General features: G+C 36.1%; 1 protein-coding gene across 7 annotated transcripts in view; it reads left to right on the forward strand.

Moving 5' to 3' along the window:
- Lar_1 (tyrosine-protein phosphatase Lar) overlaps positions 1-24,369 on the forward strand; it is a 643,385-nt gene that overhangs the window by 486,410 nt on the left and 132,606 nt on the right. For all 7 annotated transcript variants that reach the window (XM_011178395.3, XM_011178396.3, XM_011178397.3 and 4 more), the window contains one exon: positions 11,132-11,311. In XM_011178395.3, coding sequence (XP_011176697.1) covers positions 11,132-11,311 — 180 coding nt within the window. The remainder of the gene's footprint in view (positions 1-11,131; positions 11,312-24,369) is intronic.

Genomic DNA, 24,369 nt, shown 5'->3' on the forward strand with positions numbered 1-24,369 from the left:
AAATACTGTTTTTGGATTGAATCTTTATATTGAACTAGTCAATTGGTCTGAAGCTTGGTAGAGGACATTTTACACCTAAAATAATCCAACAAAAGTTGACCTGCCGTTATCCTATAGATCAAAATTTCCAGTCTAATTCAACTCTTTTTGTTCTCAGACGTCTAATTCAAATGTAAAAATTCAAATACCTTGATGGACTGTTTAACTTGAGAAGCCACTTTGTTGAAACCATTAACCATGTAAAAAGGTCTTCTTATATGCACTTCTGGGCAGAGAACAAAAGCAGTAATTATCTTTAAGTAATTCGTTTTATAAATTATAAAATATGGTCAAAATGATGGGTTTTTTGCGCAAAAGCTAGTCTGAACAGTGACCCTTTTAGCCCTTCGTTAGCTTTTCAAGAATATTGATATATTTTCGTTTTATTCCGGATGAGACTGTGCTGTTTGCATAGTTCTAGTGCTATGTTTTTCAAGATGCTGGGTAAACTAAAGATTGGTTAGTCAAAAATAAACCGAAATCAAATGAAATCAACCTTAAAATGCCGGGGAAATCAAGGAGATGGGAAATCATTGAGATTTTAATTCGTCGAAAACTAGAGTTCTTAACCGTATTAATAAACAATATCACATCTTAGCTAGATTTTGATTAAGTTTCAGTATTTTAAGCGGAGGTGTTTGCAATTGGAAAAACCGCTAAGCTATCCTTAAGCGCATCAATAGGATACTCTAAAGTAAACATATACGTAGACAGTCAGGCGGCAATCAAGGCAATATCCTCCTTCAGCGTATCCTCCTACAGCGTATCCTCCTACAGCAGTGGATGATGTCGCCAGAAATAGGCGACTTCAATTCTACTGGGTGCCGGGCCAGAAGGGTAACGATATAGTGGACGAGATTGCCAAACGAGGCGTAAGACTGTCATCTGAAAACATGATGAACGTAGATAAACCCATACACTGTCTATATGATGATCTAGACAGGAGCTTGGTAAAAAAGTTCAAAGCGCGCTGGAAGAATATACCGGGATGCAAAACCGCAAAAGTTATGTGCAAGGCGGTAGATAAGAAGTACACGAATTTTCTATTGGCGCTCGATAGAAGCAAATGTTGGAATATGGTCGGCATACTCACTGGTCACTGTCTTGTGGCGGCGCACGCCTACAAGATGGGGCTGATAGATCGCGAGGATTGCAGGAAATGTCAAGAGCAAGGCACCAGAGAAACAATGGAGCACCTCTTCTGTGAATGTCCTGCATTATCAAGAAGACAGCTTCAGCATTTAGGGGCTACACATTACGTTAATCTGGAAGAGATTTCGTTGGTGAAGCCACAAAGCCTTTTGAAATTCGCAACAAGCGCAGGCATCCTAAAGGATGATTACTGCTCAGTAACTAAGTGACGGCACTCCATCTGGTATCGCAAAGGACCAAAAATGGTCTATGTGTGGCTTTCTAGCCTACCAGAATAACCTAACCTAACCTAGCCTTCATTAAGATATCTCAATTTTTACTCAAGTTATCGCTTGCACGGATTTCAACTCAACTCGTCAGACGAGAGTATAAATATCTCATATGGCTTACAACTATTTCCAACTACTTTCAATAAATATAATATTTTCTTGTAAGAAAAATTAAAAATAGAGAAATAACTCTGCAACGAATATGACAACCGTTATTTGCTGCAAATCTCAGCACTGCCGCGAGAAAGGATTGCGCACTTTTATTGTCAAGCAACACCACACATTCATACATACATAGATACGCTCATATTTCTGCGAACTGTAGAAAGCTGCGCTGCACAGTTTTTTCCGACTAACCTTCAAATAAGCAAAGCGGAGACGAGTATCCGCGGCATTGCGACGATACGCGTCGCGTTCTGCGCGCTGTCATGCCAACAATTTGCTCAGCAACCACAACAACAAATGCAACAGCGTTTAGAATTGCCAATTTCATATAGAAAGAAGTATAGAAACATGTATAGTATGAGTACATGAGTAGTATGAGCGTACAAGTAGAATATTTGTAAGCGCTGCCAACTCGCATTACATTCATCTTCATTTTGAAGCTTCAAATTCTATTTTTGTCCCTGGCAGCTTTGCACTATTCTCTTGTTAGTTGTCGGTGCTGCCTGCCACTCCGGACCCAAGCTTGCATTTATTTTTCCCTTAATACCCATAGCAACAAATTCTTGTTCGTAACTAGGTACATAGTAAGTACACTATACTTAACGGCGACGAGGCTTCGCTATGCGCTGCTATGTGTATGCCACGCTTCAGTTGCTCGCGCTTGACGTTACAATAATGCTGAATGCGAGATTAAATTTCAAATTGCATGAATATTGCATTAATGCGCAAGGAAAATCGAATGGAAACAGGATGCATGCGCTCTTGGTGGGTAAACGTTCTACTGGCAGTGTAGGGATGCCAAAATTACACGGTACTCCGTTTACTACTTCCATTTGCAGTTATGCTTTTGCCTACAGTAGACTTTTTACTATATATATGTATGTATATACATATTTTCACTGCCCACTGTCTATCAGCCTTATACTTCTCATAATACTCAATTTCACTTGTGCCTTCATTATACTCTATTCGTGGCTTAATGCATTGGCGCAACTCAAAGTAGGTGGCAACGCCATTTTTTTTACGTGTGACGAAAATTGAAATTGAGCATTATTACAGTTAGGTGTTAAAACCCCCCCAAAGTAATTGAATTTTTAAATAATAGAATTTAATTCTACATAGTCATTTGAAAAATTTAATTAATTGTTGTTTTCAAAGGAATCTTTCTGCCGACGATGTATGAATATGTAAAATAAATGAATACATTAGTCACTAACAGCGTGGCCGTTTTGATACAATTGTATCTTTTTTAATACTTTTTTTTTAAATTTTGTGATTTGATACTTTTTTGTTCACAAACGGCCTATTTTGATACTTTTCTGTTGATAGAATTTAATTTTTTGAAACTATGAAAATGTTAAACTAAAAACAAACCTATTGTATCTGGATAGTATTAAAAAGTTGTGGGAATGTAGGCCAATTAAAAAACCCAGAAAAATATAAACTGGACAGAGACATTTTTTTAATTTGCTTCAAAGTAATGAGTTTGGCTTATAATTCTGTGGCTGCTGAACTGGATTTTTTAGATTTAAGGGGAATTGTGAGTCGAAAATGAACTTCTTTTGAAAATTAGTTCTGAACTGAAAAGTCACCAATAAGGTTTCTATTATTTTTTTTAGAGTTTATTGTTAATCATAATACAGGAAAAATAAAAACTCATTTATTATGACTTTCAGTTTTCGTTCCATGAGCAAACTGTTGTGAAATAAATTTAAATTAAAAAAAATTATGCTAATTGCAAAAAAATACTTGAGTGCCTTAACTAAAATGTCTACATTTTTAATAAAAACAACCAGAAAAAACTGGTCTGAATTAGATACACAACTTTACTTATTATTTGTTTTTCAAATGAAAATTTTCAAAACAACGGTTGTGCTTTTGATACTTTTTTTTGCTTGGCAACATATACTTAATTTTTTTATCTCGCGGCAACACTTGCCACTAATGATTAGAGCGTGAATGAGAATGAGAAGAATATTACCGCAGATCAATTTATATACCGTTTTTGATCATTTTTTGGACCAAATCATTGAACGATTTTTAAAACATCGAGAGCAGCTTATCAAAATTGAAAACATTTTGCCAAATAAATGCATAAATCTTGACGTTATTGAGATGCAGGAGACTGTTCGTGTTTTAGAAAAGCAATGGTCCGCTGATGTGATGTTAGAATGTGGAAAAGGTTAAAAATCTTTTCTTCAGATTATATTTTCTAACTAAAATTTTGAATATATTTTCAAAAAACATTGTCTTTTTACCTTATCGACAAATAAGCGATTGAAAATCATTTACAGTCAATGGTTAAACGATTGTTCGACACTTACAGTGGCATATGTAATCGTTAATCGCTAAGTAGTCGATTATCTACTGCCTGTCGACATTCGGGTATAATAAGGGTATATGTCTTCTTTTCATCTTTACCCAACAATTCTAAAATTTTGTATCTTAATACGAGGGCTGCTATATATATTTCTGGCCTAATAATGAAAATAGGAATATTTATCAACGAAAGTGGTTTTATTGTTTTTCAAAATATTCTCCATCAAGATTTATACACTTTTGCATGCGCTCAAACCAATTTTCGAAGCACTTTTTTTTGAGCAAATTGTGCGGGATCCAACGAGAACAAACCTTTTTTACGGCCAGGTGTTCATGCAATATCGAATGTATGCTGGTGGGAGAAATGCATAGGCATGCCTCTATCTGTAGGTATGTTACATGACGGTCTTGCATTATCAGTTCACGTACGGCATCGATGTTTTCTGGCACAACGGCTGGTTTTGGACGACCTTCTTTGAGCGAGCGTCGACCACGATTGAATTCGTTGTACCAGGTTTTCACAGTGCTATAGGATGGTGCTTCATAGCCATAAAAAAAAAAATGAAAAATGATCGCACGAAAATGTTCACGAGTTAATTCCATTTTCTGGCCGAGATTAATTTTTTAATTCCCTGCAAATAAAACAATTCACGATTAAATGACAAAACGTTCTGAGTGATGTTATGCTAAAAAATGTCAAACTTTCCAATGGAAATGTCAGATTGCACCTGGCAACACTTAGTATTGCCTAAGCCAGAAATATATATAGCAGCCCTCGTAGTATATTAGAAATATCTCATGTGTGCGTTCTTACAATAAATTGATGTTTATATAAATATATACCCAAATAAACATATATGTATGTATGTCGTAAATGCATAAATGCCTCGCTTTAGCACAAGAAAAAAACCGACTAACAGCCAACTTTTACCGTTAGCGTACGCGCTTAACCACTTGACAAGGCACAGCATGCATAGCTATGAGGAAAACGTCAACACTGACAAGCGCATTCATGCTACCCAGATGTGTATGTATGTGTATGTGTATGTGTTGCCGACAACAGCTGCAGACTGACGTCTACGGTGACAACAGCGTTGCAGCTCATTTACATTTTCCAATTAAATCCTTCACTGTTGTTAGCGGTGTTGTCTGCTCTTTTTATTATTATTTTGTGTCCCGCTGCCACTGTCGCTGGTGTGCGGCGGCACATTTGTTTTGGCTTGAGTGGATGTGCTTACAAAAACACTCATTTAAAATGCAAGTATCATGTTGTCAAGTGTTTATATGTGAGTATGTATGTATATTGCAGTAGTAACAACAACAACAACATTGTAAATTTTTTTTATTATTAAAACGATCTATTATACGCATTTGCAGCCAGTAGCAAAATGAATTGAATTTCAAAACAAAAATGCGCACTAGTTCAATGTGGACTAGGTAGAGAGTAGTTACTTATGCCACTAATACATACATCTATACAAATATTAAGTCTCTACATCACTTACTAACGTTCTAAGTCAACTAGAAACTCGTTTTCTATTGCAACAATTTTCCCCCATTACACACTAGTCCTTTTTTCACCAATGGGACACCACGGCGTATGAGTAACGCGTACTCCTATTAATCTACACATTTTAGTAGTATGCGCCAGTTTGTGGTTGTTTTTGTTTTGGTTTTCGTACGAACGCACTTTCTTGCTGTCGCAGTGTGTCTGGCGTGAAATTAAAATTTTGCCGCGCAACACAACACCACCACAACACAAGCAAACTAAACAGCGGTGGCGGCGAAGTAGATTGGCAAATAGGAAAGCCAGTGCTCACAGCTTATCAACGTGCTTGTGGAGAGTGTAGGGAAAAACATAAATTTAGCCACAAAAATGAAAATGTGCGACAAAGACTACATATATATACTCACTCACCACACTAATAAATATCACTCCGCAGCATTTTATGCGTTTTATTTATTGTTCTTTTTTTTGTGATAGCAGCAGTTGCTAACAGCAACATGAATGCGCAGAAAATTCTGAGAAGAAGCGAAATTCTATACTTGACAGTTTTGTGTTACATTACAACAAGTGGTTGTTGTTAAACATGGACTGCTGTGGCGTTTGGTTACCTAATATGCGTTTGTGGAGGCTGTTGCATGCCGGCAATCTTATTTTATTAAAATAATATTGAAAATATTTTGCGAATTTATGATTGATTTCTTTGATGTTTACAAACGAACAAACTCATGAAATTCGCATAAAACCTGAACCATGACATTATTTTAAAATTTTCACTTTTCAAAGTACTTAAGTTTGACTCTGAAGAGTTAAAATAATTATTTTTCTATTTCTTGTTCATATTTATTTTTGACTTTATGCATATGAGTTCATACTTCTTCCAAGCCACTGGCAAACTTTGTTTAAACCATTGCTGCGAATTCGTCAATTAATTCCAAATGTCAGCAAAAGTTCACAAGTCATAGATGGCAACAGTATAAGCAAAATCTCTTTTATAATCCAATCAATACATGTTATACGTTTCAAAGCCGGATAATTCCTATTGAATTTATATGAAAATTTATTGAATGGTATTAGCAGAAAGTCAATAAGAGAAAGCTTATCAAGAAAAATATGTGCAAATGTGTGAAAAATAGTATCTAAATATTAAGCATCATGAAAATGTGAAGAAATTATGTAGAGCTCCAAAGTAAAAACCCAGCAAGACATTTTTCTGGCGTGTTGGGTTGTAATAAATTAAAGACTGTAAGTTAGAGACCAGTTTTTGGTTTCATAATATGACTTAATGATTAATTAGATACTACTTCAGTATTTTCAGTTTACCTACAGACACCGGCGACGAGTGGAACCTAAAATGTTGAGGATAACACACTGTCTTCACTTTTTTGTATGAGGTGGTGAAGTCGAAACACAGTTTTAAATATTTTTCAACTTATGCCTAAGACATACATATGGTTTCTGTACTACGATGTTTACTACAATAAAAGCTCAAGAAACCATATACCAGCATAGTGACACACATGTAGTATTGTACTATGTTTACATACATCAGCTGATACAAATAAATTCAGGCAAAATATAATTATGAATAACTGGCAAGAAAATTGATCCTGACTTAGTTATAACTTCAAGCAATCTTAAAATATGGTTGTCCAATGAAAACTTGCAAAAAAAAAGTGCAAAAACTATTAAATGTTGCTTTATGGAAAAATATTTTGAATTTGGTTTTGAAATTATTAAAAAAATATTTTTTCTTAATTGTTTGCAAAATAAAATTCTTTATGAACAATTTTTATTATAATTTTTAATTTAAATTATGTATTCAAAAACATTTTGTTTTATTTTTAATTTTTCTTCTTCTCTTCTTAACTGGCGTAGAAACCGCTTACGCGGTTATAGCCGAGTCCACAACAGTGCGCCACGCATCTCTCCTTTTGGCGGTTTGGCGCCAATTGGTAATACCAAGTGAAGACAGGTCCTTCTCCACCTGGTCCTTCCACCGGAGTGGAGGTCTCCCTCTTTCTCGGCTTCCACCAGCGGGTACTGCATCGAAAACTTTCAGAGCTGGGGCACTTTCATCCATTCGAACAACATGACCCAGCCAGCGTAGCCGCTGTCTTTTTATTCGCTGGACTATGTCTATGTCGTCGAACAACACATACAGCTCATCATTCCATCTTCTGCGGTATTCGCCGTTGCCAATGTTTAAGGGACCGTAAATCTTCCGCAAAACCTTTCTCTCGAAAACTCCTAGTGCCGTCTCATCGGATGTTGACACCGTCCACGCTTCAGCACCATAAAGTAGGACGGGAATGATGAGGGACTTGTAGAGTTTAGTTTTTGTTCGTCGAGAGAGGACTTTACTTTTCAATTGCCTACTCAGTCCATAGTAGCACCTGTTGGCAAGAGTGATTCTGCGTTGGATTTCAACGCTGACATTATTATCGGTGTTAATGTTGGTTCCTAGGTATACGAAATTATCTACAACTTCAAAGTTATGACTGTCAACAGTAACGTGGGAGCCAAGACGCGAATGCGCTGACTGTTTGTTTGATGACAGGAGATATTTCGTCTTGTCCTCGTTCACCACCAGACCCATTCGCTTCGCTTCCTTATCCAGGCGGGAAAAAGCAGAACTAACGGCGCGGGTGTTGTTTCCAATGATATCGATATCATCAACGTCAACTTACACAGCCGTATTAGTTTTTCGGGGATACCAAATTCAGACATCGCGGCATAAAGGCAGCTCCTTTTCGTGCTGTCGAAAGCAGCTTTAAAGTCGACAAATAGATGGTGTGTGTCGATCCTTTTTTCACGGGTCTTCTCCAAGAGTTGGCGCATGGTGAATATCTGGTCAGTTGTTGATTTTCCAGGTCTAAAGCCACACTGATAAGGTCCAATCAGTTTGTTGACGGTGGGCTTTAGTCTTTCACACAGTACGCTCGATAGAACCTTATAAGCGATGTTAAGGAGGCTTATCCCACGATAGTTGGCGCAGATTGTGGGGTCTCCCTTTTTGTGGATTGGGCAGAGTACACTGAGATTCCAATCGTCGGGCATGCTTTCTTCCGACCATATTTCGCAAAGAAGCTGATGCATGCACCTTATCAGCTCTTCGCCGCCGTATTTGAATAGCTCGGCCGGCAATCCATCGGCCCCCGCCGCCTTGTTGTTCTTCAAGCGGGTAATTGCTATTCTAATTTCTTCACGGTCGGGCAATGGAACATCTGTTCCATCGTCGTCGATTGGGGAATCGGGTTCGCCATTTCCTGGTGTTGTACTTTCACTGCCATTCAGCAGGCTGGAGAAGTGTTCCCTCCACAAACACAGTATACTCTGGTCATCAACCACTAGATCACCGCTGGGGGTCCTACAGGAGTGTGCTCCGGTCTTGAAACCTTCAGTTAGTCGCCGGATATTTTCGTAAAATTTTCGAGCATTACCCCTGTCGGCCAGCTTGTCAAGCTCTTCATACTCACGCATTTCTGCCTCTTTCTTTCTTTTTCTGCAAATGCGTCTCGCTTCCCTCTTCAGTTCTCGGTATCTTTCCCATCCCGCTGGTGTTGCGGTCGATCGCAACATTGCGAGGTAGGCAGTCTGTTTTCTCTCCACTGCGAGACGACAATCCTCATCATACCAGCTGTTTTTTTGGCTTTTCCGAAAGCCAATGGTTTCGGTTGCAGCTGTACGTAAGGAGTTTGATATGCCGTCCCACAGCTCCCTTATACCGAGATGCTGATGAGTGCTCTCAGAGAGCAGGAGTGCAAGTCGAGTAGAAAATTGTTCGGCTGTCGGTTGTGATTGCAGCTTCTCGATGTCGAACCTTCCTTGTGTTTGTTGACGTGTGCGCTTTTCTACACAGAGGCGGGTGCGTATCTTAGCTGCTACAAGATAGTGGTCCGAGTCGATGTTGGGACCACGAAGCGTACGCACATCAAAAACACTGCAGACATGTCGTCCATCTATCACAACATGATCGATCTGGTTGCGAGTGATTCGATCCGGGGACAACCAAGTAGCTTGATGGATTTTCTTATGCCGGAATCTAGTACTACAGATGACCATATTTCGGGCCCCGGCGAAGTCGATCAGCCTCAGACCGTTTGGTGATGTTTCGTCATGGAAGCTGAATTTTCCGACTGTTGTGCCAAAGACACCTTCTTTACCCACCCTAGCGTTGAAATCGCCAAGCACGATTTTGACATCGTGGCGGGGGCAGCGCTCATAGGTACGTTCTAGGCGCTCATAGAATCTTTGATCACTTCGTCCTTCTCTTCCGTCGGGGCGTGGGCGCAAATCAGCGATATGTTGAAGAACCTCGCTTTGATGCGGATTGTGGCTAGACGTTCATCCACCGGAGTGAATGCCAGGACTCGACGACGGAGTCTCTCTCCCACCACGAATCCCACACCGAATTTGCGCTCCTTTTTAGTATTTAAAATTTTTATAGATCTAAATTAAGTTATTTTATCAAAAAAATTAATAACAAAAAAATCGAAAATAATAGAAAAAAAAATTAAGTAAATATTTATTTATTCAAAATAATTAATATTCATAAAATTAAAAAAATAAAAATAAATATTTATTTATTCAAAATACATTTCTGATAATTTTTTTTAAATTTTTAAAATTTTTGTTTTAAGTTTATTTTATATATTTAATTTGAATAATATATTTCAAAATGTAATATCAAATGTGCAAATTACATTAATTAAATTTTTTTCTCACATTTTGCTGACTTCAAAACGATTTCTATATTCCTTTAAGGTATGAATATACAAATACATGAACTATGCAAATGAAAATAAAAAAGGCGACAAAGTTTTGCTTAAACGAACGCCAGCTGGACATTCGCAGCTACCACCGTTGCTATTTTTAAAGCAGAATGTGCAAATGTAAAAGTGAATTAAAAACTTTCCTTACCAAAAGTAAGCTAAAAACGGCGAAAAAAGCATTATTACATAAATATGCATATGCATATGAGTAAAAAACAAAAACTGCCTTTCATATGCAAAAGCGCATAAAACACAGAAGGTGTGTGCATGGGGAAACAACGGCGGCAACGGCTATGACAATTACCTCCGTTTGCTGTTGAAAGTTTTTGCGCGCCGCGCCGGCACACAGACAAAGGCGATTACCACGACAAACGCGCACATATGTTAGCGCACAAAAGGTTGAACAAAAGTCGGCGGAAGGAAGTGAGTGTATGTGTGCGGGTGTGAGCGTGGTAAAATGCCGCTGCTATTATGCAAGCGTAAAATTCATTTAATTACCCCCCAACGCTGCGTCGCGCCAAAGGCATAAGCGTATTTTTTTCTTGTACTACTCTCTCTCTCTTGTGTTTGTTGTATAATATTCGCTTTGTCGCACATTTTTACAGTTGCATATTTGCTGGCGTTTCAACGCTTTTCTTGCAACGCTCGAAACAAAGAGTCTTAATGGCAGCGTGGCTTTTAGCGTTGCGTCGCCGCTTTATTGTATGAATGCTTGTGGTATATATATGTATGTGTGTCTCTCTGTGTCTGCATTCAACATTAATGAATTCACTTTGGCCGATCTTTGCAGCTTATATATTTAAGTGCATACAGCTTAACCAATAATATTTTATGTGTTTTTGCTCTTCTTTTTCAAATATTTTTACACTCACTACATTCATTCGTAACTGTTTTTTGTATACTCGTAGGTGATAAAACGCCACCCGGCTTTCCGGTAATAACTCAGGGTCCCAGCACACGTGTCATCGAAGTCGGTCATACAGCGGTTATGCAATGCAAAGCCATTGGTAATCCAACGCCCACAATTTACTGGATTAAGAATCAGACAAAAGTCGATATGAGCAATCCGCGCTACTCGATAAAAGATGGTGAGTACACCTATGTATAAGAGAAATTGCAGTAGCAGGGGGATAAGCTATATAAATGCGCTATAATATGCAGTTTTGATATGCATATTGCTAGCAATATGTGTGGCTCTTACTTCATACCGTAAAGCCGCTGTCACTCTTCAGCGCCTTCTTTTATACTTCGTTATACTAGATATGCTGCATATTTTATGGCGCTCTTACTGCGCATATGTATGGTAGGTAATAGCATATTTCTGGGCGCATATGCATGACAGCAGCTATTATGTTACCTTTTTGGCATATTTTTTTAATGAATTCATACTTTTTATGCAGTCTTTCTGCGTGGTAATTAAATGCTAGCGAGTTAAAATGTTGTAAAATTACAGTGAAAAAGAGTTATGGTATCGTAAGTACTTGAGTTGCACCTAAAGTATTCCAAAATTTATGCGTTTATTCACTTTCGGCTGCTGTTAGTTACCTTCTTGTGGAAACTAGGAAATATTTTAGTGAAATATTATAATAGAAAAATAGAGAAAAAAAATCAAGAATATAATATAAAAAGAAGAGCTAAAATGGTTATACGCAAACATTAAATCCACAGTAACCATTAGTTCATCGAAGTTTCAATTAATTTCAAATAATTGTAAAATAATTATTTATTAAGATTTAATTTTTTTTTTTAATAATACTAATGTTGGTATTCTACGAGCAGTCTCAAGTCTCTAATACACTAATCTGTGTTTAAATATATTTAGAAACTTTTAAAAATTCAGGAGAGAGAGAGAGAGAGTTTGTCTCATCTCAAATTGAGCAATATCAATCTCTAATTTGTGATTTGCTTTAGACCAGTTCACAAAAAAAGAATGCAAAACTAGAGAATGCAATTGGCATAATATGAAATATCTTCATTTCACTTTTTTGTTCTTTATTCAATGCGTTTCGGATTTCAAATGTGCGCCGTTTCATTCAAGACTCTGTTTCCATCTAGACGGCAACTTCATTTGTGAAGAACTCGGACAGCCACTTTTCACAAACCTCTTTTGATTTTAACTTTACACAACCAAAGGCGTTCGCCATGGACAGGAAGAAGTGATAATCACTTAGCGCTATGACCGGGCTATATGGTGTATGCGTTAAAACCTTCCATCCAAGCTCCAGTAGGTTCTGACGAGTCATCACCGAAGTGTGTGGCCTGGCATTGTCCTGGTGGAACACTACACCCTTCCTGTTGGCCAATTCTGGACGCTTCTGGTCGATCGCCTGCTTCAAGCAGTCCAGTTGTTCGAAGCAGATGGTAGAATTAAGCGTCTGGTCATATGGGAGCAGTTCATAGTGGATGATTCCCTTCCAATTCCACCAAACACACAGCCGGCCTGGCCGTCAATGTCGGCTTGGCCATTGTTTGGGACCATTCACCGGCCTTCGACCACTACCGTTTTCGCTTGTTATTGTCGTATGTGAGCCAGTTTTCGTCGCCAGTCACCATCCGCTTCAAAAATGGGTCGAGTTCGTTCGTTCCGTTTCAGCGGCATATCGCTGTCGTTGATTCGGTCCAGAAGATTTTTTTGCGTCAAATCATGCGGCACCCAAACATCTTGCTTTTTTGTGTATCCAGCCTTCTGCAGATGGTTTAAAATGGTGACTAACTCCCATCTCCTAGGCGATGTCACGGGATGACACGTGTCGGTCTAACAGGTCTTCCGTCGGCTGGCTTATCCATGGTGTCGTTTTCATCCGCTCTGAATCGCCGAAACCATTCCTCCGCAGTTCGAAGTGATAGAGTACCATCCCCCAAAACACCATTAATCTCACGGAACGTTTCTCTAGCGGATTTGCTTTTAACGAAGGAAAACTTAAAATAGCGCGAATTTCGGTGTTAGTGAACTCTTAGGCGTTAGTAACTTAGAGGCCTGAGTGTTGTATTCTCTTAATGTTTTTTAGGGGTTCTCTAAATCGAGCTTTATTAAGTCTACAAGGAAATTAATAATAATTTTGTGGCAACCCAAATTTTTTTATGTAAGACATTTTTTGTATTTTTTTATTTAAAACATAAAATTTGAATAAGTATTAAAGCATTTATTCTCATTAATAAATTTCAGACTTATATTATGTATCATATGGCAACTCTAGTTGAAAAATAGTATTATATTTTAAAACTTGAACTAGTTGCAATTCAATTCCACTATTCTACTTACTTAATATTCAATATTCTATAAAAGCTGTTTATATCTCCCACCAATTAGCAAATGACCAAAATAGACAACTTTAAATAAATTCTTGCTAACAAGCAGCTTACAAAGCGTAGTTAAAAATTGATTTTCATTTCGCGCAATCAAAACATGAAATTTAATTATGAAAATCAGAAAGTTTCTTTTTACAGCGTTAATCCAATTACAGCTTATGCCGTAATTACAGACATTGCTCATTAAGCGAAACATTGCCGCTTACACTTGTAGGCAATTTGCCTTATTATATGACTTATTTTTAAAACTTATTATTACTTGTGCACTGCCATTACTTAGTTGTTCGCCAACAAATGCAGCAAATGAGCTTTTGAGAAGTCCGAACGAACAAGTTGCTTCGATTACTAAGTAACCAGCAGCCGCTGGCGCAACCCTAAATTCACGAACTATGCAAAGTTTTTACTTTTTCTTCATTTCAAGCGCCACTCAAAAGTCTCTACTTAAGTTGCTGCGCTGTTCGCTATACAAGCATAAGCGCCTGTGTCTGTACTATGTATATATATATTCCCACATTAATCTCCAACTCCACATCAGCAACACAGCAAGTCAGTGCTAAGAAGTGTCAACGCGAAACTCCTTGGTGTGTAGTAAATCATAAATTGCATGCTGGTTGCCACCTGTTTACCCACGGCAAATTTATATTTTTCCAACCCTTCAAGTTGCTTTCGCCGTCTCTACAATTTTGTTGTCTACTTTTAGTTGCGCATATTTTCTAAAATTTTCTTCGTAAGCATAATATTTTGACAGATGAGATGTTAAAGAATTGCTGTCGCAGGTAACAGTTAGCCACTTACTCTACCCCTTTACCGTTTACCACCTACACAATGTACTCTTGCTAGTTAATTATTTGCGGATTAAAGCTGTCTGCGCACAAAGCTGCACTAAGCGCATGACAAGTTGGCTAGTTAACTAAAAGATTTTGTCGTATTTAACAGGTGAAGTCTGCTGAGTGGTATAATTTTATTTACCTTTTCAAAAGTGCTTTCAAGCAAAGTGTATTCATTGAGTGATTTATATGATAAGGCAATGCTTGTACCAATAGCGTTGCATATTTTAAGGAGATGGATGGTATTTATTTTGCTATGTTTAGTTGGAGTTTTCAGTTGTCAGCTTTAAATATGTATATGAGAGTGATATCGTCGATATAATTTCATATTTTTTAGATTATTATAGATTATAGACATAGTTGAAATACCAGCAGCCCTTAATCGGTTTACATACTATTTTCCTCAAGCTGATTGCGTGATATTTGAGTTTTAGCATCTAAAACTGTTCAACAAAGTCAAATTCACCTTACTATATTATTACGATCATTTTTCACAAAACATTGCCTAACTTTAGGCAACTTATCGATTAGTTACAGTTTTCACTTATCAAAGCAAAACCTTTAACATCACATTTCAAGCAGATTTTTATAACAAAAACTTATTTTGTACCGAACAAAAAGTGAATATTAAAATTCACTTCATACCCTTGAGCATTCACACCTTTACGCGCTCGCACATAAAACCATAATTTAATTACGAAAACCACTTATACCCTTCGCATTCGACGAAAAAAAAATTTACACTTTTTTCAGCTCCAGCACTTTGCTTAATTTACAAACATTCCACCTATAAAAGAACGTCAAAAAAAAGTTAAATACCAAAACGAAATTATTTGGGGGCGCCCATTTTGTCTGACTTGTGGCGCCATTACCAATTGCTAAGCGTCGCACTGCGGCCCTATTGACTCGACCCAATCATGTTGTATTAATTAAGCAAACCAGCTACTATTTGACTCGACAAATATGCCAACCTTCACTGCCAGAACTCTTTTTTTCTTTTTTTTCACAAACGTTCCACTAACTATTGCTGTTGTTGTTGCTTTTATAATTTGCGCCTGAATGTATATTAATATATGTACACTAGCGTAGACCAGCACATAGAAATCGTAAATTTTTCGCATGCCAATGTTATAGTCATAATCTTAACGGACCAACAAAATACCGTAAAGGGCTAATTGAATAAAAAGCATGACAGGAATTTTTAATGAATTTCACCCATTACGTGATGGGATGTATATAACAACATTTTCATGCTGTACTCTATATACATAGTTGTGAAATTTTGTATGGCATATTTTACGGCAGTTTGCCTTTTAGCAACATATATATTGGCCAGCTCACTATACGTGAGCACTGTTCGTTGGCTTGTTGGCCTTGCCTTAATTTATTATGCATTCGTCGCATGCTATAAAAAAAGGTTAGCATACTCATGGGCGCGCACATAGCAAATCTTTGACCTTTTTGTAGTTGATTAAAAAAAATGTTGCTGTGTAAGAGTTGTCTAATAAATGAATTAATTGAATATATATATAGCAACTTTCTAATTAGTTTAAAATGTTCAATACTTGGTTTATATCCAGGAAAATTATTAGTAAGTGATCTAGATACTACCTTTTTCCGGCTTTGATTTTTTGTTTAAAGAGTCGAGAAATATAAATAACTATACACTTCTTTACTAAAGAAATAGTGTACTTACTGTCCTAAAAAGAATTAAATAATGTTTAATAGTAGATTACTGAGAGCAATGTTATTTAATTCGTTTGACTAAAAATTAAAAAAAAAAATATTCTTCTTAGTTGGCGTATGAACCACTTACGTGGTTATAGCGGAGTCCACAACACCGCGCCGTTCATTCCTCCTTTTTTCAGTTTGGCGCCAATTAGTAATACGAAGTGAAGCCAGGTCCTTCTCCACCTGATCCTTCGAACATTTTCAAAGCTGGCGCGTTTTCGTCCATTCTAACAATGTGACCTATGGGCCAGCTCAGCCGCTGTCTTTTTATTCGCTGAACTATGTCAATGTCGTCATATAACTCGTACAGCTCATAATTTCATCGTCCGCGGTTTTCGACGTTGCCAAAATTTTAGAGAGCGTAAATCTTCCGCAAAACCTTTCTCTCGAAAGCTCCTAATGCCGTCTCATCGGATGTTGATATCGTCCATGCTTCTGCATCATAAAGCAGAACGGAAATGATGAGGGACTTTTAGAGTTTGGTTTTGATCATCGAGAGAGGACTTTCGATATATCGAAAAAAAATTCCATTATAATTTAGAAAGTATGCTGAACAAAAATAACTACTATAAAATTTAAAAACTCTCATTTTTTATTACAACTATATTTACATGTATAATATATGCAGATCTCAAACTCTGATACTAACTCCAGAAAATATTTGTCTATATTATTTTAACACATCGATAGGCGATATCTTTGCTCTTAATTCCTTTTTTTTTAATTTTCAGATATTTCACAATGACCCAATTAATAAATCGAAGAAATGTCCGTTCTTTTAAAATTTATGCTCAGTGCTTCCAATGTTCTCTTATAGCATTATTTCCAACAATAACTCACCCTAGTCGAGACATAACAAATATATATGTATTTAATAAAAGCTTATTTAGTACATAAAATGAAAAAAAAGTGATCTTCATAAATATCTTAACACTAGCGCCATCTACTTTCGAAAATTTTCCTTATTTTTCAAAAACATTGCCTACATCAGGGCGCTTTTTTTATTTAATGTTTAATTTATTGCAATCTCCACTTATTAAACTTACGGCGTCTCCCAGAAAATTAGCAATATTGTTCACTGAACTTTCAAATGCTTAAGATCAAGTCAAATAATACTCCAAATAAATGTTTCCCAATTAAATTGACGCCAGCGCCATCTATTGTATTTGACTTTACTTTATTTAGAGTCAAATTATTTTCCTCATTTTCTAATTCACATTACCAATATCAACTATGTACACCGCTACTACTCCCGGCACAAGCAAAAAAAAATTAACCCACATATATTTTAATTTTCTCTAAGTATCAAGCTTACCTTTTACCTACATGAATTTTCACTTCATACTTGTTAACCACTACGACGTTCACAACAACTGACTAACTAATCTCCCACAAACCACTTAACGACTAATCCTTTCCTGGTTTACAATATGGCCACTTCAAGTACACAACAACAACAACCACTTTGTATTTGCTTGCTTCCGCAGCATTGTCAAGAAGATATTGTTAAGATGTTGTTGTTGCTATTTGTTTAACTATTGTTGTGTTGTTGTATTTTGTATAGACTGTTGATAAGTTGGTTTATTATTATGTGCTAGAACGGTCGGTTGGTTGGTTTGTTTGTTTGTCTGGTTACTTGCTTGCTTGTCTTGTACTAGGTTCCTGTTTGGCTTTGTTGCTTATTTGTTATTGGTTTGTTTACAACATTGTTGCATTACAGTGTGGCAACACTTTGCATCATTTTCATCATATCCAACTATTTTGCGCTATTTTACACACTTTCTCGCTCACTGTTTATCCTTAGCTCTGTCTCCCTCTCTCTCTCTCTTTCTCTCTTGCCGCAAGCATTTTGTGTCAACAACATTTGCAATTGAGGCTTGTTTACCTTGTGGTGCATTAACGTCAATTCATAGCTGTGAGGCTTGGTGTAGTAAACAGCAAACAAACAGCGCTATTAAATCTTCGCTAGCCACTGTCATACGACACCTGGCCGATGAGCGACGCTCTTCTCCTCTTCTACTCACTCGTTTTAGTGTTTATATTTAGTTGCGTTCGTGGTATTCTATCAAATGGCGATCATTGTCACGCTGTCATTGGCGCATTTCACTTCCTACATAACGGCATCGGCAACAATACCGTTCTAACATTAGCGCCATACAAAAACCGCCGTTAGCGTCATTATCGTTAACATTATCGTTTGTTATGTGTCGTCGTTGTCCTCGTCGTTGTTATATTAAGCGATTTTTGTTGTTATTGTGGTATAGCACCGTTATGCTTTAAAACTGCGACTCAGCTCAGCCCATTCAATTCAATTCGCTTTTAGCTGATTGTCTGGATGTGGCTTTGTTAGCGCTGGTCTGCGTGTTTCTGCTGTCCACATGCACGTATGTGCGTGTGTGTCGGCCACTCGCATTCATGTATTTGAAATGTCAATATTTACACTTCTAATGACCACGCAAACCAGACGTCTGTCTATATAACCAAGCGTCCAACCAACCTGTTATTATAATGTCTTCTTTATACATTCGCTTGTTGTTAGCGCGGTCGCAACCTCACTCTACTGCCTATTATTTATTTGTTTTTGTTGTTTTTTCTCCGCATTTTCCGCGTTACCCCCCAATGTCGCTTGCTGTCATCAACGCTGTGTTGTTGTCTGCCCTTTCCCCATTGATAGTGTCATCATTTTTGGTCATTTGTGTCGTTATTGTCGCTGCAGCGCCATATTGTTGTTGTAAATATATAGATATACACAACACACACATAATTAAATACTAGCATACTTATCTCTTTAGCACTTGCTGGTAATATTTTTATTATTGTTGTTGTTGTTGTTTGTCATGTTCTCCTTGGTCGCTTGTCAACATTTGTGACAACCTTTCTCCTCATTATTGTCCATCGTGTGCTCTCAACGCGCTGCCACTCTACTCTTATCTGCTATTATATGTTGTTGTTGCTTTTCTTGTCTTTAATTCTACTTCCTTTCTTCATCTTGCTTTCCCTTCTTCATTATTTTTCTTCCTACCTTATCACAGTAAGAATTGTAATTTGTTATTTTTCCTTTTTTTCATTCTAAAAATGCATAATTTCTTTTCACTGCTGAAAATATTATTTCCTTTTAGGCCTTTTGTCCGTTTCCCCCCGCCGTGTTTTATTGTCCGCGCCTTACTTTTGTGTCGCACTTTGAAAAAATATTGCTTTGCATATATTAACATGTATTTGCATACTTGACATTAGCGGTCAGCATATTTAGTCTAATATTACGGAGAAAACCTCATGAAATATTAAAGTTGTAATTGTGTGAGCTTCTTTTCCACTTGGGTACAACTTTATTTTACACGATTCATGAACGGATCTTTACATTTAAACTGGCTACGATCGCTTTTATAAGAAGCTCCTTCAGAAATAGAAAACAATAAAAGTTGAGAGAAGACTATAATTAGAGAAAACTTCATTCAAATATATAGAAATATAGAGTGCTCCGTTTGATAGACCCGAACAACTTTGAAGCAAAACTATCACTTAGTTAGAACTCTCAACGAAAATGCTTAATAAATGAAGGCATCCCTACTTTAGTATCCATATGTTAGAATATGAAGACTTTGTGCGCAGTAGACCTCGGGATTATCATACCGAGTTTGGTTTATAATCAACCTACAGAAATTATGGTCTAACACAAATTAGAGAAGGTCATCCTTTATGCTCTTTTGCCAACCTATATGCTTACTTTGAACTGACTATTAATCGCTGGATACACCGAATAAGTTAATAAAACTTTAGGTTTATATACTTCTTATTACTCGAAACTTTTTGAATAGTTTCGAAAGCTAGTTTCCAAGCTAGCACTAGAATTCTTATTAACGCTATTATATAAAACTTTGTAGAAAAGGCAAAGTGGTACTGGAACTTGATCATCACTGAACCACAAATAAATCTCCTTGATTTATTTAAGTATTGTCTCCACAGAGCAGATTTACAGCATTTACTTATAAAAACTAAATTTGAAATCGATATGATTGGAGGTCCTGAACTATCCAGAAAAACATAAAATTCGCCAAAACCCCCTTTGAGAGTAGTCCTTCAATCACTTTATGCTTGAAACATTGTTCCCGTTCTTCATTAAGCTTATTAGTTACTGAGTGTTATTTGATTAGTTTGGAATATATGTTGAATAGACTCCACAATGTTTCGGTTTCTTATTTCGAAAATGAAAATGATATCAAAGCTTTAAACAATTTAATAAATTTTTCTCATTCCATGAGTACTTGCTTAATTTAATTTTCACTTTATCATCTCGAAACTTATAATGCCTATCTCTTAATAAAAAATGACTTGAGCACCTGCTTATCCACTTCATTTAATTCATATACACTAAACCTTATGTGGAACTTTATATTCCCACATTCTGCACCCTTCTTATTCTCTTTTTTAAGTCAGACGTGCCAAAAAAATGTCACCTTTTGCAAATAAGGAAATTACCCACTACTACAACATAACAACTAAATTGCCTACTTGTTTGCGAGCGTGTTAGAATGATGAAGTTAATACCAAGAAACGTTACCCATTGGGACATTTTGTAAATTTGCGGCAACCCCAATCAACGAAAACAAGAAAAGAAGCGGAATAAGAATTAAAAATATGTTTGACCTACGTCTATATTTTTTTGACCGTTTGCCAGAATTGCTCCGCTGGGAGCAACCGTTTGTGCGAAAAGGGTTCGCAAAGTGGCTTCAATAATTGTGCTGTTGTTGTTACAATGCGCGTGGTTGTTTTAGTTAAATGTATATTTGGTGCTTGAAGATTTTGTTTTTGTTTAAAATTTTTTTTCGCAATTTGATAATCATGAAACGCCTCTATACATATTAATTTTTAATTTAATTTAATATAATTTTATTTAATTTAATTTAGTTTGATTTAATGTAATTTTATCTTATTTTATTTTATTTTATTTTGTTTTATTTTATTTTATTTTATTTTAGTTTAGTTTATTTTATTTTATTTTATTTTATTTTATTTTATTTTATTTTATTTTATTTTATTTTATTTTATTTTATTTTATTTTATTTTATTTTATTTTATTTTATTTTATTTTATTTTCACTCATTAAAAATTGCTTTGTCTACCATCAGACGCATTCACAAAAATCGTTTATATTACCCATTGCTTCAATTTAAATTGAAATTTCCCCATAGAATTGAGCACAAATTTTTGTATTCTGTGTTTGCGGTGAAAAATGCTTCTTGTTGTCCCAAATCACTGTCCACTGCCAAGCCGCTCACAAGCAATGTCTTTATTCACATTATACGATTCACTAAATAGCACAAGCTCAATGCGTTTGATTGGGTTTAAACAGAAGAAAGCGGAATTCAAAGAAAAAAAAAAAAAAAAAAAAAAACAAAAACAAAAAAAAAAAAAAAATTTTTCTTGGTTTAAGAACTACTGAAATTTCATCCAATTTTCACTAGTGTAAAATCTCTATATATAGGTTTAAGAACTACTGAAATTTCATCCAATTTTCACTAGTGTAAAATCTCTATACTTCTCTTTTTCTCTCGAATATATTTTTACTGATATTTGTATAGTAATTTTATTCTTCCATTCCTAATTTGCCATTCATCCAGCTCATTTGTATTAGCTTAGTCCACTTTTTCTTTTATTTATATGCATAGCTAAGTATATATTTTTATTCTTAAATCCATTTATTTGTATTTGAAACATAAATCGCCCGTAGTCGCTGTCATTTGTATAACTACACTACCCTGAACTGTATATTCTGTATATTGGCCTCTCACAAATCGATGCAAAACTAATATTATGCTTTACTTTGACCTCTTTTTTTCACTATCTTATACGCTATGAGTACAAAAAAGGTATCAAATAACAAAAAAAAATGTGGAACGCAAAAACAACGCTTCCACTTCATTTCCTACACACTTACATTGACTTCACTCATTTTCTTACTTGAACACATTTTTCCTGTAAGTGATGAATATATGCCTGCCATTCCTGCCTGTCCGTGAAAAAGGCAACAGCAACTGACAATATGCCGGAAATTGAACCTTTGACTTTTACTGCCATTTTTCTACACCCAGCTTCATCAATTTCACTGACTTTTCTTTTATTTAATGCATGAAAGAGCTATTATACAGCTTTCTTTTATTTTTATCTATTTTTTTTATATTTATTTGTGTTATATATATACAACTCGTACATATATTTTTTGTCTGTTGACACCTTTTTCTTGGCCTTTTTTACGTCCGCCTATAGCTGCGCCTGCCTTTCATTCAATTTCCCTTTTACCAGCTTTTGCACTTCATACTTGAAAGCTTTCACATTTATTTTATTTTTTGTTGTTGTTATTTTTTATTTTATTTATTTCTTTGTTAGCCCCTACCTTTGTTGCACTAGTTGGCTTTTGTTTAACATAATAAATATTATTTCACTCTGTTTCTACTCCGTGCCGTCTGACAGTCTATGCTGCAAATATAACAACAACAATATATATACTACACACATGCACTAGCACCTCGACAATGTAAAAATAATAATATCCTGACATCTGTTTTCTACCAAGCTCCACCTCTACAATAACCCAGCACTACCGTTTCACGCCGCCCAACTGCTCCACCTGCCGACGCTTATCATTTGCCATTCCACAACTATAAGTACGGGCTATAAGTTCCATCTGCCTTTGAAATAAATGGCGACAATGTGCCAGGCATATAAATCTTAATACCCAAAGAGACACAAAGGTGAGCACGCAGTGGGAGAGAGAGGGAGAGTCGTTTTGTAGAGCAAGAGGAGGTGTGTGGGAGTTAGCGCAGACGTGTGACAAAGCGGCAAAAAGCAGAGACAGCCGCAAGTAGTCGGCTGCAGCAGCAAAAACTAAGCTGATGGCGAAGAAAGTGCAAAAATATGTAGAAAACAAATAAAATAAATCGAGCACACACTCCTAGTATATACAACAAAAAAAAAGCAAGACATAAGTCAAACGTAAGATGAAGAAAAATCAGCTGCCAAGCAAAATAAACCGAAATAATAGTGTACCTTACTGCAGCCAGCAGCACTGCCACCAGCATGCTTAGATAAATCGACAAATCTCGACTAGAACGTGCCATAGAGTGTGCTCTCATACTCATACAAACTCCACAATTGTGCATAATATTAGCATCAGACCCTAAAGGGTTTTCTTGCTACTGCTTCACCCTTAACAGGTGCTCATATGGAGATTTGTGTATATATATATATAAATAAATATATTGTAAATATGTGTACAAATGTGGGCATTTATTTGTATGCAAAGCAGCTGTGGCGGCAACAATGTCGCTTGTGTGTACTTAGGTGTGAAGCCTAAAATGCTGCAGAGTAAATTGTTGGTCTGACACTTCTCTGTAGCTGTAGCAAGATCTTGAAGACGACTGTGTGTATTATATGTGAATATGTGTTCATTTTTTGTATATAAATTGGTCATTTTGCTTAACGTGAACAAATTTGTGATATCATTTTCCAATTTGTCGAAGAGTAATTCGTTATATACAGACGCGACCAAAACTATAATTTTTTTCTTATCTTCCTGGTTTTCAACCAAGACTTCTTGAATGGGTAGCCTCATATCTTACTAATAGAAAACAACAAGTTTTATTTAATAATACGTTATACGATTCAATTAGTGCCAATTCAGGCGTTCCACAAAGTAGTCATCTCGGCCCGATTCTGTTCTTGTTGTTCATCAATGATATACCTTCCGTAATTAAGAATTTTAAAGAAGAAATTTTATTATATGCAGATGTTGTACTCTGATAAGCTAGAGTCTGTTCAAAAACAATTTTTAAATTTCGCTTTACGTCATTTACATTGGGATTCATTATTCAGTCTTCCTCTGTATACTAGTCACTAGTCGCAGAGAAATGTTAGGTATAATATTCCTAGTAAAACTCCTGAATGGCTTAGTTTGTAGTTCATTCCTTTTGTCTAATATTAAGTTTAATGCCCCATTGCGTTCATCTAGGTAGTTTATACCATTACTAACAAATTTTGAGTTAAACGAACTATTCTACCGAATATGTCATGATTTTAATTCTCATTCCAGCACCTTTGATCCATCTAACTCAATCTTTAGCATAAAAAAAACTATTTTCTCTTCTCTTAATAAGTAATATTCAGAAATGTTTAACTTTTTGTTTTTTATAAATTTTAAATCTCATCTTTTGAAATGTTTCTTTTTCTATATTTTTTTAATAATGACTCAGATATATGAATTTATGTAATCGGTCGGCGAATTC

Source organism: Zeugodacus cucurbitae, chromosome 3, assembly GCF_028554725.1.
Source record: "Zeugodacus cucurbitae isolate PBARC_wt_2022May chromosome 3, idZeuCucr1.2, whole genome shotgun sequence".
NCBI lineage: Eukaryota > Metazoa > Arthropoda > Insecta > Diptera > Tephritidae > Zeugodacus > Zeugodacus cucurbitae.